The sequence below is a fragment of the Megalops cyprinoides genome, chromosome 4 (assembly GCF_013368585.1).
Source record: "Megalops cyprinoides isolate fMegCyp1 chromosome 4, fMegCyp1.pri, whole genome shotgun sequence".
In the NCBI taxonomy this organism is placed as follows: Eukaryota; Metazoa; Chordata; class Actinopteri; order Elopiformes; family Megalopidae; genus Megalops; species Megalops cyprinoides.
The window spans coordinates 21182360-21201267 of NC_050586.1; the positions used below are offsets into that span (position 1 = coordinate 21182360).

At 45.3% G+C, this 18908-nt stretch overlaps 1 protein-coding gene across 1 annotated transcript in view; it reads left to right on the top strand.

Moving 5' to 3' along the window:
- Positions 1 to 16746: 16746 nt before the first annotated feature.
- The window catches only part of LOC118776639 (tetratricopeptide repeat protein 28-like), a 150076-nt gene continuing 147914 nt past the window's right edge, over positions 16747 to 18908 (top strand). Inside the window, exon 1 of the mRNA XM_036527113.1 lies at positions 16747 to 16898. Coding sequence (XP_036383006.1) covers positions 16872 to 16898 — 27 coding nt within the window. The 5' untranslated portion in view covers positions 16747 to 16871. The remainder of the gene's footprint in view (positions 16899 to 18908) is intronic.

Genomic DNA, 18908 nt, shown 5'->3' on the forward strand with positions numbered 1-18908 from the left:
AAAAGATTTGCGTAAGGCTTTTCATTCTTGTAATCTTGTAAACTCCTGGCACGGCATGAGGTTTAATTTATGCTGGTCGAGCCGCACTGTAGAAGCCTGGCTTTGAAGTTTTTTCTGATACTTTCCTAATAATGCTCAGAGAAACCTGCCCTGTCCCGGTTTGGGCTTCTGTTGCGGAGAAGGGCCACTGCAGCGCTTGTCCCAGCACGGTGGTGCAGCAGATGCAGTGTGAGTTTGCGCGTCCTCTGGGCCCCAGCATGCGCACCGAATGCAGGTTATGTAATGCCAATCATCTGCCCGTGGGCGGGGCTACGGGGGAGGGGACCCACATGTGACCCGCGAGGGGCCAGTGGGCTGGTCCCTCCTCGGCGGACACGTTTTGATGTGGCCCCCGTCTTGGAAGACGAGGGTTTTTTTTTATTTTGATGGCATCTGTTGTGTTCCAAATGACGGGCACCTTGCCAGTGTGAACCTTGTCAGCCAGCAGCCTTGTGAAGTTAGAGTGCTTTTGCTCTGCAGTGTGTGTGTGAGTGTGTGTGTGTGTGTGTGTGTGTGTGTGCTTGCATGTGTGCTGTATGGGTGTATAGTGGACTGATTGAGCACAGATTGCTACAAAGAACAGCAGGAGCTGAAACCACAACGGACCCAGAAGTGTGTGGAACTACACATCTGTGGATCGGAGAAAAGGCAGACATCCAACATTTAGCTTGAAGTCAACAGGAAAACTTGATATTCTCCTGTCCCTCCAGCTTTGGCAGATGAAGCAATTCTTTCAGATTATAACTGAGTATATATGTTTTGTTATCAATTATTTGCTAAGCAGTGGTCCTCATCTACTGTATCTTGTAGTGTTATTTACTTCACAAGAACAGTCTTGTTAAGTGTCAAGTCTGGGGTCAGGTCCTGAGCTGGTCCTTGGATGTTTAGCCCTGAGAAGGATGTATGTAAATGGGAAGCCTATGTGTGTGATGTGCTAACTGCTGGGAGAGGTGCCTAGCTATGCCCCCTCTACCCAGAACAGGAAGTAGATTCAGGACAGATGGATTTTGGGGCGGAAGTGCAGTTTCTGGCTTCAAGTTTTCAACTCCACAGTGTGAAGGTGATCACACACACACACACACACACACACACACACACACACACTTTCTCTTGCTCTTTTCTCTCTTGCATGCATTCTGGGGAGGGGTAAAATGAAAACGAGATGGGCCCGTCCTGCCCTCTCTGCTCTAGTGTAACTCCCCTCCTCCCCACACCCCCTGCGTTTGCTTTGGACTCATCGCGGTGTTGATGCTGTTGTTTCTACGGCGCCTTGGAGGTGCCGGCGAAGCCGCAGCGGGGCCCGGAGGAGGCAAGAACTGTGCGCCACGGTCCATCAGGAGCGCTCCCGTCACAGTGCCGGCTCCGCACCGTATAATAACACTGTCACCGGGACACGCTGGAGCGCTCTTCTTTTGTGTCTCTCTATCCCTTGAGGCTCCTGAAACCCTGGCATGTTCCAAATATCCGCAGAACAGCAGGCCATGATGAAGTGCGCACTCTGAAGCGAAGGAGCGCCTTGAAGTGCGGGAGGAGGGCTACCTGGAAGATTGGAACGATAGCTTTATTCCTTTTATACTGTTTTTAACATTCAAAGGAGACAGTGCCACACTGGAATGCAGTACCTTCAGATTTTTAAAATGAAAAATGATCTTTCATCTTTTTCATCTTTTTCAGCTTTTTCCATTTTTTTTTTCAATTATTTTCAGTTTTCATTTTCCATGTGGGGAAAAAGGGAAAATAATCATAAAAGATGAAGCAAATAATGTGGATTTTGGCCTCATGAGAAACCTGCTGTGGTGATTTGCATGGTCCAATGAGCTTATCCGCTTAGTCAAAAACCAGTGATAATTGCGCTGCAAAAGCGAACGTAAACATTCCTGCTAGGAATCTCACTTGTAGTGATGTAATTCTCACGTTTGAACTGTGCGTGCCATGGGAAGTGTTATAGGAAAAATCTGCTCCCGACTAGCTGTAGGTGATAACTTGCCTATTTCCATTTTCCTTACCGCTTTGTGTAATTAAAAAAGGTGTGTTTCCTGCAACTCGATGAAGTATTTCTGGTATATCAAAACACCGCTACCTGATGCATGTGTCATCTGTTCAGCACTTCTTTCAAAGTGCTGTTTATGTCTGTGTGCTGGTCTGTGTAATTACCTTATGGGTGTGTGAATTGCTATGCGCACGCTATGTGTGTTTTCTTGTGTTTGTGGGGTGGTTGTCAGCCTTTGTGTATATGGATGTGTGTGTTTCTGTGTCTGTGTGTATGTGAGTGCATGTATGTGTTTGTGTGTGTACGCGTGTGCATGACATGCTAGCTCAAGGCACATCTGTTGTCTTCCTGGGAATCCCCAACTGAGCATCCCACGCGGGGGTTTCTGAGGGAGGGGCCGTCACTCATCCCCTGCCTTTGGCTTCATCTCCCCCACCCACTTCACTGTCACATGACCACTTTCACCACCATTACATCATTCTTTGCCTCCTCCTCCACCAACCCAGGGCTGTCTTGTTGAGAATGAGTTTCTGTGTGTTCTTTTTCCTGTCAGGTTGTGATAATCATGAGACCCATTGTGGCTCAGAGGTGGTGTTAATCAGTGTACAGGTTCTGCGTTTTCACAGTTTCGCAGTTTTCATCCCGATGCCCGCATAAGAAGATATGTACAGGGTTCCCATGGCCTAAGAAAATCCTTGAAAATATTTTTATCCAAGAAAGTCATTGTAAGGTCATAGAAAGGGGTCACATATGTTACCTCTTTGAAGACTTGTAGTAATCTGGCCAAATCTAAAAAAGGGAAGTTCATACTTCATACTGTCTTTTACAGTGAGCAGAATACAGCCATCTGTCTTGCTAACACATGCCATTTACTGTCATGTCTATGTCAAAAGTCATAGGTGTTTGTAGCCAAGAGCATTTGCAAGTGTATGTCTATGCAGACGGAGAATTTTTTGAAAGTAATGTGTATGAAAAAATGTTTTCCTCTCACACGTTCAGTACTTCAGTATCTGAGCAGAACAAATAATCTTTGAAAATCAAATTTATTTTTTAACATCTTTGAAAAGTCATTGCATACTTACTGATTTGAAGATCTGAAGCTTGTAGGAACCCTGATCCTTTTTGGAAAAATGTATGCTACAAGTTTAAGAAATAAAGTTGATAATGTTTCAAAGCATGTTTAATATATTCTTTGAGCAGTAATTATACATCAGTTTCTCGGTGCTGTCACAGCATGACTTCACTGCATTGGTCTGAGTGCAGGTCTAAAACATTTTTGCACAAGCTTCTATCTGTGAGAACTATAGAATAAAACAAAATGTACAACGAACATTCTGAATGGATTTTTACCTTTTAGCAACCTGCAGACTTCTTTATTGTTCTGGCTCCAAGACCGATCTGCATTTGTATAGAAAAAAAGTTTCTCCAACATTGAGTTTTACTTCATCTTATTAACTTCCTCGTCTCGCCAGGCAAGGGCGATGGAGCATGTCTGTGACTTGGGTCCCTCAGCCTTCTGAGCCATTTAAACGACCTTGCCACTGTCGTGTTCACTTTCCACGGACATCCCCCAAATGTCCTCTTGGTATATGTCTGAGTCAAATGGGACTTAGAGGCTGCAGGCAGCCACAAGGCCTTCAGAAGTGTCTGTAGACACTGTTTGAGAAATGTTTTTGAGAAATACATATTTGTTGAATAAAATAAAATGTAATGTGTGTCAAAATTTACAAATGAAAAATTAAATAATGCCCATCTACAGACAACAGTAGCATTTAATGTAATGTATTGTGATAAGCACATGTCTACATTCCATGCCCGATGAACAAGTGATTGCTGTCAGAAGTTATCCATGAATGAAAAACATTCTATGGATCCCATAATGAGAATACTGTGAAAAGTTATGTCACAGTGATGTTTTGCAACCGGCACGGCCTTGGATAAAGCTCAATGACAAGTGGACCTATATTAAGAAAATGGTAGGAGCTAAAGAACAGCTGTTCAGTTGTTATGGTTCAACAGGCTTTCTGAGAAGTCTGAGAAGAAACAAAGAAAAAATGGCATGAAAACAAGAGGCATTCAGCCTTTTTGGCTTGAAAGCCCGATAAGGTGGCCACACCAGGCTGAACGCTGTCACATCTGCTCCAGTTGCAGCCTCCTCACTCTGCACTAGCCTGAAAGCCCCGTGAAGCCTCAGACTGCTTCTCCCTATGTGTCCACACATGCAGAGACTTACAAAAGACAGGCCTGTCACGGGCCTGACTGGTGGCGGCGGTGGAATGGAGGCGGAATCCCTTTTTCCCGCTGTTCGGCCTGACCTTCCCAGGGTCGACTTCCTCCGTGATGTGATTGCATGGGACAGAGGGCTGGGGAGGCAGCGGGAGCAGAGGAGTGGCGCCGGCTGGTATCGGCGAAGCCAGATGGCGGGGCGCTACTGGGAAGGGGCTGTGAGGCCTTGCTGCTGACTCCGGCAGCAAGTGCAGCATGGGTCCTTAGCAGGAATCAGGGGGGCTGGGAGTCCAATAAAGGCATCGAAGCACAGCTCTGGTCCTGTTGACACACCGACCTTATCAAGTCTATCTGTAACGCCAGCCTATTAAAGGTGAGGCATCATGTCAAACAACCAGTTAATTTAATTCAGTATTCGATGGCTTAGTTGGACTGACAGGTGCAAACGGGCTGTAGTGTGAATGGATTCGGTGATGCAGGTGTGATGCTCCGGGGCGAAGAGAGGGTGTCAGATCCTGGGGTTGTTTGTCGTCAAAGCCCAATGCAAGTATTTGAAACCCACCTTCTTCGCTAGGCCCTGCAGTAGACTCTATTCCCCTGCAGAGTACCTGTCTGTGCTGCTGTATTGCTCAAACCTGAATTATTCAGCAGTCATTAAGGGGAATAATGCCACTGCCTCTTCAGCTCCATATTCAAGTAGCCATAGAGAGCGCTACATTTATATTGGCTCTGCAGTACCCTCAATATTGGCTGCCCTTGGGGTGCCAAAGAAATTGCCAGGCAATAGAAGTATATACCCACAGCACAGGAAAAAAATGTTAATGAGGTTTTTTTCTCCTCTCACAAAAGTGAGAGCACAATTAAATTTTATTTCAGTCGTATTTTATGTCACCTACTTCGAAGACTTCTCTCCTGGGTAGCAACTGGTTGTCAAAATCTCAGAGACAGCATAAATAATCTGGATCAGATCTCAGAGCAGTCTACAGAGCGTCCATGTTTTTTATCCGTTGCTCTCGGCTAGGACATTATTTGCTCCGGTCTGAGTGTTTGGAGATCTCAGTCACACCTCATGGGGAAAGGCAGAGGAAAGCATGGATGGTGAACTGTCTTGTCAGTTAGCCAAATGACACCTGTGTTGATGCTCAGAGCAACACAGAGTTTCCTCCTCTTTCCTTACAGCTGGTAGGCTCCTGTTTCAAAGATTTCCTCTTTGCATTACTTAGACATGGGCTAAAATGTTTCCTCGCACCCCAGTGGCGACAGGAAGGAGAGAGGGAGCTTTTAGCGGTGTGTCCGTGTTTGAAGATGATGCAAAGGGAAAATGCCAGGGTGGGTGACGGGGAAGCCGCAGGTGGGGGCAGGATGATGCACGCATTGCGTCAGAGCAATCAGTGGTCATTTACCCCAAACAGCTCTGACAGCCAGCCCTAATAGTGGGGCTCCTAACTCCCCTGTTAGAAAGCCTGGTAATGTCCATCTCCATTGCAGGGAGTGGTAAATGAAATAATGGTTTGTTTCCGTGTGCATCTGCAGGGCGGAAGAGGCAGCAGCAGTAAAAAGGGCCAGAGCTCTCGCTGCATACCTCTTGAGAAAGAGCGTAGCCACTTCTGCGGGTCTGCATGCTCAGCCTTTGTTCTCTCCCTCACTATGAGCACAGAGGGCCTAATTGCTTTAGGTAATCTGCCTTTTTGTCAAGACCATAGGCATTTTCAGAAGACCGTGGAGACGCCTAAGGAAAATTGAAAGGTGGATTAATCTGGGGGGAAGGAGACAGGAGAGTCACCATTGTATTTGGAGGGTGTAATGAGCTCTTGTTTCACCCGCTGCCGATGAGACAATCAGCATCCCCATTCTTAATAAGCGGCTGCTATCGTGATGTCTTGAAATACGCATTGCGCTGCACCTTCTCAGTGCTTTTCCCGGAACTCTGATAAACAAGGTGCAAATAGTCTCAGTTGTTTCAGTACACATGGAGCACAGACTGGGTTGAGGTAGAGGGTTGATGGGGGATGGGTTCTGACCAGAAATCAAGTTTATTCTATGCTGTAATAGCTATGTAATTCATTTGTATTTGTCACCATAACATACCATTTGCTTACTTACGAAATGACATGTCTGCAATGGCTTTGGTTAAGGTCTGATCTCCCGCACTGTCGCATGTTCACACGAAGCATTTTTACCAGGAAGCTGCTTATATTATACTGTCTTGGTCAACTTGGAGGGTGAGGATGAAAAAAAATAGAAAGCTAGAAGACTGGTCCAAACAAGCAATTTGAAGGATTACCACCTGTTCAGCAGGCCTGATTAATTCTAATCCCACTTTAACCTATTTGATTGGTGCTGGGGGGCGATTTGCTGGGAGGCACAGACACCTATGGGTCTGCATTAATCCCGGTGTGGGGTGTCGTTGGCTGGCTGTGTTCAAGACCTGCAATCCCCTCACATCCAGCAGGGATGAGGTGGGGAGGAGGCGGGGCTGAGTTCAAGGTTGTGCTTTCTGAGTCTTTTGATGCTCTCTTCTGTGTTATCCCAATCCCTAGACTAGGCACATGTCTTTTTTAACTCTTTGGAGAAAGGAGTAAAACCTTCCACATAAACCTTCAGTCAAAACCCTGGGATCTCTGGCTTCTCTTCTCTCTCTTCATCCTCTCTCCACTGTGTGTCGTGCCTCCTCCTTCTCCCTGCAAGCAAGGGAGGCACTCCCTCTTTCCTCTTTCCCCTCAACCTCCTTGTGACTAAATCCAGAAAACTAGTTTCCATTTTTCTTACAGTCCCTCTTTCTTTATCTCCCCCTGCTTGCCTCCATCCTTCAGTTTATGAGAAGTAGCTCTCATCTGTTTGGGTTTTTCTCTCTCGATCTGTTTTGCTGAATTGCTGAATGGTTTTACTGTAGAGCAGTGCACATTAGCGCCTGTGATTTATCACCGAAGGCAGAGAAAACTGTATGGTTTTAAGAAAGGGCTGAGGTTAGTTTTAAAGCCTGTGTGTCTGGTAATAAACAAAAAGGCTTTATTTTTGAAAGCAGACACCCTGGAATTTAGCAGCTGTTTAAGTCCTCTCTGGCACTTGGAGTGGCTGCCTACTGTTTGACCACTGCTGTGCGTCTGTTCTTCCCCCCTCGGATATCACTGTCATTTTTGAATCTTAACAGCTGTTAATATGCATGAGCTCCGCCCACAAAGTATATGATTGTGTAAAGCATTATTACCCTATTGGATCTGTCTTCTGGTAGTGAAGAAGAGAGACACTCCCAGCATTTCTTGGGCTAATAATGTAGCACTTGATATGTCAGTTATCAAACCATTCACAGACATGAATGAATGAATGAAGCTCGTCCTCCAGCCCCAGGCATTTTTCCCTCAGGCAGGAAAACAACCTTGTCTCGTCTCTTCGCGCCCCTGTCAAGCATCGACAGGCACAGACTTCGCACGTTTTAAATTAAACATACGACATCAGGTGCGGGATGATCTTGTGACAGGACCCGGGGGGCTGCAATCTCTCTCTGCCTGTGGAGAGTCGGCCGCTATCTCTGTTCGGTTGTCAAAGATCAGCTTCCCCGCTTTGAGCCCAAGGACACTGTGAACAACAGGCTTCCCTTCCAGTGTGATGACCACCCATCACTCCCTTCCACTCTCATAATTACACCAGCAGTCAAAAAGCACTATTCGCCCAAAGGATAATTGCTTGGTCACGGGAAATGGTACCTTACATACTGGTAGTTATACAGTACATCAATAATTAATGTTTCTAAACAGAACTGTTTAGTTCTGTGATAGCTTCACATCTGCTTTGCATGCTGACGAAGAAGGTCTATTGGTGTTCTTGCAGTAGCACATTCCAGAGCAGTCCTTTGTTAGGAGGAGTGTTAGCAGAGCAAACCATAGCTGTAACATCTCACCAAAGGTCTTGCATTGCATTCAAGTAAGGTGACTGTGACGCCCAACTCAAAACCTCATTTCCCTCCTTTCTGGACAATGCCTTCACTCTTTGAAATACAGTCTTGTAATATTATTTTGCCTGCGCTAGTCACAGAAAATTGTTCCAATCAATTTCACAGCTCAGGTCACAAATGCATTGTGAAGTACAGGCCTGCATTTCCACAGTATATATGTAGAGTATCTCCTTTTTGATAGTATATATATCAGCCTGTTGCTGATTTGCACTTTTTGTGGATTGTGGCTCAGCGGAAGGTTGCCTGTATAAATCAACTTTCGGCCAATAATGTTTTCAAGAAATGTTATGGTTTCAAGTTACCACCAGCATCAGGGCTCAGTTTAATGTATATTTGTGCCTGTATCGTGGAGAATGGTCATACGGAGCTTTTTTGGAATTCGTTCAGCCATTTGGTATTCCAGGACCAGACTGTTCTAATCGCTGCAGAGAACAGTGGGTCTGCCTGCCTTGGAAGCAGGCAGACCCATTGACTTGAAAACAATTTGAAATAACAAGGATAAAAGGTGTGGCTGTGGGAGATTTCTGATTTGGCAAAACACGGGGGAATGAGATAAAATGAGATGGCCAGGGTTTTCTGAGTGGCTTTGACCACAGCTATCCATGATGACTGCTCATACATACACATACACACACACACGCACTTGAAAACAAGCACACACACACATGTCCATGTCCATCCTGAACATTGCAAAGACCACACAGGGTCTGCCCCCACTCCACATAGTGCAGCTCACTACTGTTGTTATTGATTTCTTTCTTTTTTTTCCACTGTGAAGATTAAGTCCAACTGTTTTTTAACTGCTGTGTTGATTTAAACAATATGTTGAGCCCTTTTTTGTCGATATCCAGCTCTGATGAATTATTGAACGTAGCTTTCAAGCAAAGGCTCCTTCTTTGCATAACCCTCTTTACATAACTTAAGAGTGCGGGTGCTTTGTGGATAAATGGGCTTGCGTTCATTACGGTAATTGGGAGTAGAGGAAATGGGAGAAGCACATGGAAGAAACAAGATCATAATCAGATGTCTTTATCAAAACTTTGCCTTATTAAAGGGCCTGTGATTTACTACTGTGGGTTCTATTTTCATGAATAAAACGTGCTTTGGTTAGTATTCCCAGACACTCATTTAGAAGCTTCACAAGCTGTCATCACAAGCAGCCATGTTTATAGTATCAGCAAACGTTATGAATACACTTTGTAAATCAAGACGGTCTGCATCAGCTTGAGCAAGCGCTCCAGGGTTTCATATACCTGCCCTGGTTCAGGAGGTCAGACCTCATGCACAGTGGGAAGATTGAATAGTGGGAAATGGAGGGAGGAGAAAGACCTTTACTTACCTGCTGGTCCAAGAACTGACCTGTCCACCAATGGCTAACTAGCAATAGCAATGCTGGTAGGAGTGGTGAAAGGCTCTGGTATGCATCATGTCTACGTTTTTGGGGACTATATACTAATATATTAAATTGTATTATACATACCAGTGTTCTGTATGTTTTATTCCTACTGCTACAAAACATGGTGCGTTTGTTGGGCAAAGGAGAGTGTGGAGTTTTGGGGGGATGGATGTAGAGGGCACAGTTGTATGGATGACTGACACTGCAGGGGCTGCACTCCTGAGACAGTGACCCAACCACAGCCGACTGGGAAAGAGCTGAGGCAGTAAATGAGCCTTGGATAAAGCCCCTGCTGCAGGCAGACCCAGCCCTCTCAGGCCGAGGGAGTATCTGTGACTCCTTTGCCCTCGTGGCTCACATGTTCTCATTAACCCTTGGGGTTAGACCACGGTATGCAGACCAGCTGACTCGCCATGCCTACTCGATCACAAACAGGGAAAGAGGGAACACTTATGGGATTTGCTGCTTGTACAGATTTTAAATGGTTGCAAATTCTTGGTAATGTCCTCGAAATTGAGCAGCCAGGGGTTATCTCCAGGGCCCTCGGCTCAGGGCAGGTGCTTCCCATCGCAGGGTCACATGCCTGGTGTCATGTAACTCACTCGCTCCTTCTTGACCCCTCCACTGCCCTGAGGCCTGTTGACACAGGTCAGTATCTTCCTCCACATCGATCGAAGCTGCATCTCCAAGCCCACACTGGGGGGAGTGGCCCAGTGTGGACTCCTGGCAGAAGCCTGATGAGATTTGGAACGACCCCCTTTTGTCCTTCACTGTGACGGCTGTGCGAAATCAAAGTGGACAGCGGTCAGTGTGCTGACCCCTTGACCTCTCTCCCAGATCATTAATACCCTTGAGGGGCCGAACTGTGGTGAGCACTGGCTGCACAAACTGCCTGGTGTCACCATTAGGAGATGAGCAGAACCATTAAAGAGGGAAAGGAGAAAAGATCCCAGCTGTGTTTCTGTGGAGGAGAACAGTTTTCTGTGCCTTTGTGGTGCACAGCATAAAGGAAATGTCACTTTGTCCACTGTTGAACAGACTTATGCATTTGTGTGTGTGTGTGTGTGAGTGTGTGTGCAAGTAGGGTTCTATCACAGGACCTGCTCTCCAATGATAGAACCCTGCGACTCTGAGATAGGCGCCAGCTCATTAATTAGGAGCTCTCATTATCCCCCCCTGGGCTCCAGACACTCCGTCAACACCCTCGCTTGAGCGCCTAGACTCTCAGCACTCGCAGAGTCAGCACTGGGGAGGAAAACCGACACAACTTCATCAAAAAGAACACCACACACTCCACGGAAGACGTTGTTATGAATGGTTTTCACTGTTCACAACCATGAAATATAGTACCAGCGGACGTTGCTGGTTAATGGCTCATATTAGGCATCTGAGAATAAATCCATCCGTCCAACTGAAGTGTTGGACGCCATCCATCCAAGTCATTAAAAATTATCTACAAACCTATAAATAATGAATTGTTATTATACCCATTGTACACTGACATATGCACTGAAATAATGACTTCCAATTAATAATAAGCATCACTCTCACAAAGTATTCCTGTCAATCACCATAAATTGGCACAGAGCCCTCTGTGTTTGAGGTTACGTATGCGGTATGCATAACATGTTCAGGGCTAAACAAATACATATCTTCTTTTATCACATCAATCTCATTAATTCCTAATTTATGAACATTAGTAGATATATTAATGATGCGATTTGTTTATTTTAATCGATGTTTGGACCAGAGCTTTATTCGGCTCAGAAGCATTTTAGGCTCTTACCTGACTGGCTCAGGTGCAGGCAGTGTGAAAGAGCACATGTTGCCCTTTTGTAATGAGAGAGCAGGTCAGAGAGGGGGTGTCTTCCCAATGCAGGACACGCTTCCCAGCAGGGCCCTCGGGGTAGAGGAGGATCACCCCGGCTAATTGTCTTTGGTGGGGAATTAATAGGAGAGAGAGCGCAGCGGTTCACTGAAATGTCAGAGGGGCACTTGAGAATACCACAGCCACCCCCCTTCCCCCACCCACTCCATAGATTGGCCGTGGGTCGTTCCCTTTTCCTCCTCTCGGTTTCTCCTTTCTTCAGTTGTCTCGCCGCTCTCCTGGCCAGGGTTTCTCTGGTGAGAGAATTTCGGTAGCGATTACATCAGCTCTCATTACCGGAGATTCAGGGCGCAAATGAGCCCAGGAGGCTTGAGGGAAGTTGGGAGGGGGGTAGTGCTTTTCTCTTACCGTGACATTTGCTTCCTGAGAACAACAACAGTGCAATTAAAATGGACCCAATTTATCGCAAACTCGCAGAGCAGGAGCAGCCTCTCGGTGTGGCGGTTTAAAGCCGAGAACTGGCTGCCACCGTGAAGAAAATGGGCAGACGCTGAGCAGAGTTGTCTGACAGGCCCTTCTCTCTTTTTTTTCCCCCTCTACAACAGTTTCCTCTTGCATGTTGCCAAACCACCCCTGTTACTGTCATCTGGGCCCTGTGTGAACACACACACACACGTATTCGCGCATGGGTTCGGCGCGGCCTAATCATACAGTGACAGGCTCCCTCTCTCTCTTTTTTTTTTTTTTTGAAGTGTCTGTCGACAGGGATGAAAGGGAGGGCACGAGGAGCCGAAGCGGCTCAATTGCGGAAAATGTGAAACCCAAACTAGGCTTGAAGGCTGCAATCTTGATTTCCTGTGTTGCCCTGATTGGGAAAGCAGAGCTCTCAGGGCTGGAAGATTGTACCCTTGCTCAGAAGTGATGGGCTGAATCTTTCGGCGCTTCAACAAGCCCTTCATCCGAGTGGAAGGCCGCCCTCCCACTCATCTGAACTGGCCTGGCAGAGTCTCCTGTGTTCATTCTGTCAGCAAATATCCATATACCATGGGCCTATGGGACAGCTGTCACACTGGGAAAGTTATTACATGTTAGAGTAGTCATGGTTTAGTTGCTCTGTAGATGCCTTTGTTCAGGGGATGACTTCAGTTTGTCATGCACCTATTACTTCAAGTGAATTCATATCAGGGATACAGCGGTTCCTGCTAGACTACAGGCTGGCCGTAGATTCAACAGCGCACATACAGCAACTTCCATGGTGGATGGCACCCTGGCCCACAGCACATCAGCCTTGTTCTTGTAGCGACCTTTCCTTTTCTGTGCGGTGTGGAACGTTGACCTCATTACAGAACGCCCAGGCTGCTCCCGTTTCTGGGAAATTGGGAGAAAATGGCCCTTTTGTCGCATTAGCGCAGGAACATGAGCAGGTGTGGATGGGAAAGACAGCAGTGTTACTTGGCAAGTATGGGGGGTGTCAGGCCATAAAAAATAAGATTTGGGTTAATCCTCTGATCTGGCGCCAACCCAAGGGGCTCCTCTCATTGTCATGCACTAAACAACATTAAAGACCCACCCCTGTTGGAGGACAAATAGAATGAAAAATGCAGCCGTCCTGCTAAGAGTGGCTGCTCCTCTGGAGGCAAGATAATGGCCCCGTTCTCGAATAAAGGTAATTAAGGGCAACCATACAAAGAGCGGCAAGTGACCCTTTGTGTGAAGATGCAGGTACGCTATTGAGTGTAATGCTCATTCTGAACCAGAGGACATATTAAACAAATAGAACCAGAACAATAGAAGTACTCGGTATTCACAACTGTCTAGCTGTGAGCTCTTTATCTTGTGGCAGTAACCAATTGGATGAGGATGCATTGGTGCTTGGGTGTGTTGGCAAAGTGGAGTTAAAAGGGCGGGAGAGAAACCTCGTGCCCGACCTCGCCACTGCAAGGCCAAACAGATGCGGCACGTGTGGGGTTTGGTGACATCTGTGCGCTCTGACACCAGCACACAATGCAGTTCATTTATATCCATTGAAGTGGATGATTGGGAACTAAGTGCACCTTTAATGGGATTCTTCATGCCCCTCTTTGCAGGGGTGAGCATATGGCTCCTTGCTACCTCCTGCTTGACCCATTTTGTTCTTGTGACCCTGGGTGCCCCCTGACCCTCTTGCTTCACCCCACAGGGCCACAAAAAGAGCTGACATCTGTTTACTCAGTGTTGTACTTAGCTGTAATATACCAGTTACAGACTTATCCAGGCCTTGTACTAAAAAAAAATATTCAATTATAAATCAAAATATACACACCAGTACTCATATTTACGTATGTGACAAATTTCTGTGTACTTCACTTGTTTGCTGTCTGAATGGGCAGTTTCTCAGTGTGCTGTGAATACCAGAAGGGACATTTTGGCTCTGGAGGATGAAAAAGCCAGGAAAGTCCCAACTAGCATGAGTGGTTTGTGTGGAGTTCCTGTGTTCATAGATATTTCTTATAAAAATAAAAACATCTGCAATTTAGGGAGAAAGTTGGAATCATATAGATTCCAGCTTCTCTGATGATAGATCACATAAGAAAATTATACATTTGAAGGTTCATTCTTTCAATTTTATGAGAAAAAGTAAGCCTCACAGTATCTGGAACCTTTCCCTAGAAATCAGAGGTCTTCAGAGGCAGAGTCCTGTGAACACACAACATTCACTTGATGTTGCCTGTAATTCTTAACCTGGGAAGTTCTGTGGACAGGAGAGGAACCAACACTATCTTATGTCACTGCCACAGGTATGATCTGTCTTGCTGACAGTTGGGGCTGTTCTGCTTTGAAGCTGTCCCCAGCCTGTAGTTGTACTGCGGGATGGGACTTGGGGGTGTTACTTCAGAGAAACGCCACCCTTCCACCCATTCTTTGTGGCAACTATTTATTTGATTTTTTTTTCCAAACACACAAACATGATGACTGATAAATATCGCCTCATTGGGGTGGGAGAAAATTGCTGGTCTTATCGAGGGTGTGATTCCTTCTCCTGGCAAGTTTCCCTGTCTACACAGCGAAAGGGCTGGTGGTGGGATGAAAAGTATAATGCATGTATTGGTATTCTTTATCACCGGAGACGATGACTCCCAGGTAGCTGCCTTAAAAACAGGGTGAGTGGAGGCATATGTCCTGATCTGAACCAAATAGAGGCTGCACTTAGGCCTCTTATTTTACAGGTTCACTGGTCCTTTTTTCTCTATTGAATCCTCATTTTGGGAGACACACAGATTGCTGACCAGCATAAGTAGGCATTCATCCTACACACACTTGGATCTTGGAAGATGACATGACTGGCCTTCCTCCCTGAAAAACTATGGATAATATGGGTACTTTTGTATGAAGTCACTTCACTGAGCTTTACAGGAGATTTGATCCCACAACAACACTACATCACCCATATAAAATGGTACATGACAACTCAGCATTCTGAAAGGACAGCGAAATGGGCAACATCTTTCATGAATGAGAGTAAGAGAGTAATTTCTTAGGGGTGATGTCTGTGTAACATTTTCTTTTCAGAACAACTCATGAATCAGCTGTCAGTATATGTATGGAGGACTGTGGTGTCTTTGTTGGTCCTGACCACAGAATCTTACTTCAAACGCTTACTCTTGGTACTTTCATGCAGGTCTTAGGCAGATCCCCAATGCTGTGGCTCAGTAGGAACGTCAGCATCCTTCTTACAATGTCTGTCAGCACTTAGGGTGGCATTGTTGCATTCTGAAATAGGAGACAACGAGAATATTATCAGGGCTCAAGACCATTCACCCAAAATGGAGACGAGGAGACTGGCCCAGCCCCTTACGCCAAGGTAAACAGGGAAGGAGATCTATCTTGAAAGGCAGTGGTAGTTTAAATGGAGCCAATGAAGCAGGTGTTGTGTCACGGGCGGTTATCGGGAGGGCTGAGGGGATTTTTCACTTTGAGCAGAAGAACAGCTGACGACAGGGGCCCCCAGAGGCGACATTCCAACCACTGCCAAATTTCCAGAGTCCCCGAAGGATTAGATACCCGCATTCTCCCCCTATTACTCAGGGTGTGAAGCTCTGTGATCACTGAACTGCCATCTTTTCATTTGTAGCAGTAAGATTTGCAGGAGCTTTAAGAGGACATGGCATTGTCATGGCTGTTTGGAGGATTGGTATCGCTAAAGAAGTGAATGGGAGAACCTTTATAATAAACGATGATACCTCTTGAAACAGTATCACACGTATAAAGACTGCCGCATGTTTCCCCTCTGTTACTGTTATCATGGTGCCACTGTTTGACATTTCAAACAAAAGTGGTATACTTATTTATTAATTTAGTGACGCAGTTAAAGCCAGCACATAAAATATTACATGGCTTTTTCAGAGTTGTTTTATGCTCAGACTGCCATATGCATTCTGTCCGTTTTTTTTTTTTTATCCTCCGTTTCTTAACGTAGTTACGCTAAACGACGGCACTATGACCCGGCAGGTTCGTTCCACTGTTTCTTGCTCCAGATCAGCAAAGCCCAAGCCCGAAGGAGCGGGGAAGGAAGTCATTAGTGTAGTGTAGTCCAGTTTGTTGCTGTTGCAGGATATCCTTCCAGCTCTTCGCGCAGAAATTCCTGGGATTTTTCATCTTTTTTCTGCAACTGTTTCTCGCGCTGCGGTCATTCTTTGTATGTCGCGCTTTCTCGTTGGAGTTCTCACTTGGAATTACGTTTTCTTAACGGAATTTAAAGTGCAAGCTTGCAAAGGGAGATGAGACGTCAAACGGGTCTCTGGAATACTGTTAGCCCGTAAATACACAGTTTCAGGGCAGGAGAAAAGAAAAATACGACTGTCTTCAAGCTTTTTCCAAGTCTGTCCGTTCCGGTACGGTGTTGTTTCTTTGCAAGATTTTTTTGGGAGACAGCATAAAAGAAATAACTGCATAAGTGTTTAAAAACCGTACCGCAGATACTGTCAAAATAAAATCCAGAACATCCAAGTGATAAAAAGTTACAGCACGAATAGCCACAGCAACCCTGCTGTTACTGTAAAGGGATTTGGCTGTCTCGGCGGACGCCGTGCTGTGCTACACTGTTTCGACCAATACACTGAATGTAGCCTATCTGATCGCCTATCCGTACGCACGCCATTTGGATTATGCACTATGCGATAATTAATCTCACCTGGTAAAGTTCCAGCTCACCATTGTAGAGAAATTGTCTCTCGTATTTCTCGTGCTTTGGATTAAAGTGAAGACTATCGGCCACGGTCACTGCCCCCGATCACATTCTGCTGTGCTCCGTTTCATTTGATTCATGTGTTTCTTCTTGGTGAAAATATGCTGCAAAATTGAGGGAAGTCGCGAGGCAGTATGACTTGCTTTTGCAACTCCCTTGAATCCCATTTCTCCGCGTATATAATATCTTGATGCTGTACATTTTTGGTTTACAAATATGATGAAATGGCAGCCCCGGAAGAAGGTAAGGATTTATAAATTACTCGTTTCAAACATTTATGTGTTACTGTCGTGTAGATGATGTCCTATTTTGCAAGGTGACCGGAGTATTTATTTTTGCAGCGTCGTGAAGTCTGGTCACCAGACCAGTGCATTTGGATTTAAATGTGCATGTTCGTGCTTTACATGAAACATGTTTTTATTACGACTACCACAACATAATCTGTCGTTCGCAGTGTGTGTCATCAGCATTTCAGTATTGTCATGATAAGCATACATGTACAACTGTATATGCCATTTTTCTTTTTAGTAGTTAGACATGATAGGCATATGTGCCCAACAGCAGCTCTTTTATATATATAAAAGTTCATCTTTATTTTTGCTGTGAAAATGATTGGGCTGTGTCAACCAGTGAGTCAGTTGTCTCAGCCTTCACATTAATAATGTGTTTTGTGAGACTTTTGGGTGGAAAGTTGTGCATTTTCGTTAGGGACGGACCGCTTGAGCTTCAGAAGCAGCCCTGATGCGGGGCGTGTTGTGAAGATGTAGCGCGTAGGGTTATCTTCGTTTGGGGCAGGAAAGATCTGAGCGATCTGAAGCATGGAGCGAAGTTGTTCCATCGCCCCAGGCTGTTCGGTGCACAGTACACGGCTTTCCCTTAGGAAGATCACACACTTCGAGTGTTTTAAGACGCTGTGAGCGGCGCAGTTGCCCCGCGATCCCCTCGTAATTGCTTAGTGGAGGACGGGAAAGGGAGCATCCCTGTGAGCGTGATGGATAGTTGGAACCGGTTTTGTTTCACCATCATCAAGAGAATGTTTGGCTTAAAACGCCTTTCCACGTATTTGATTCGTGCAGTGTGTTTTAGAGAGGAAGATTGCTCCACCTTATATTTGCTGTATGGTAGCGACACCGTTTTGTAACTTGCTTTATGATACGATAGAGTATAATATGTTATGCCTGTAGCCCTTGAAGCTTGAATAACTGTCTCATCGTAATTTTAACGTGGATATAATCCTAGTAAGAAGTATAATGCTGCCGGGTTACCCATGTATGTCGCAGGACTTAATAACACATGCAATGTTTTACACATGGGGTGGAAATACACTTCGCATTGAGTCATGCTGTTGGCGCTGCCGCATAGATATTTAACGCGGTACTCTGTCATATTATGTAGAATGGAAAGTATTCAAGGCAAGTGAAAATAACTGAGGTACTTTTATATAAGGATTTTCTGGTTTCATCACCAAGCGAGTGTAAGAACAGCAAAACTCTTTCTCAATCTTGAAGTAATCTTAAGTACAAATAGGTGGTCTCAGAAACCTATAAAATCTACTGTCAAAGGTCGAAGAAACAAAACTGTTGCACTTCTTTGGGCTACCACTAGGGGGAAATCATCAGAGGAACATGATGGTCTTCTCCAGCTCTGAGAATCAAACAGGCAGTTCTAGATTCGCTGCTTTTTTGTTTTGAATAACGTCTTTTGTTTTGAATAATGTAATTGGAATATCTATTAATTAAAATTCTAGCCAGTGCAATTTTCCGTGGATGAAAGTACATTCAAAAGCAAGCTCCTTTAGTATTATTATCACCGTGAATAAAGAGGGCTGCATGTCTGAGTCATTCTTACAGCTGTGCATCCCCTCCGTCAGAGTCTTCTGATTGATGTCCCCAGGGGAATAAAAGTCACCAGTGTCAGTTGGAGTGCAAATACACAGAATGCACAAAAATGCACACAAAACTATGGGGAACACAAGAAACAACTGTACTGTTCATCATCATTCAAGACACCAATTACATGAAAGTAAAAAAAAAAAAAAAGAAAGTCTTTGAACCTGTCACCAGCAATGACTGGACAGTATTCTCGTGGTGGGTACCTTATTTTTGGTACAAGTCTTCTGTCGTTAATTTGCAGTGTTGTTCAACTGAGCCCTGATGCATGTATTATTGGCAGCTCAGCTCTGCGGGAATGCTTTGACCTCCCCAGAGAGCTGTCCCCCCGATGGAAAATGGCGACCCGTCAAAGCCAGAGCCC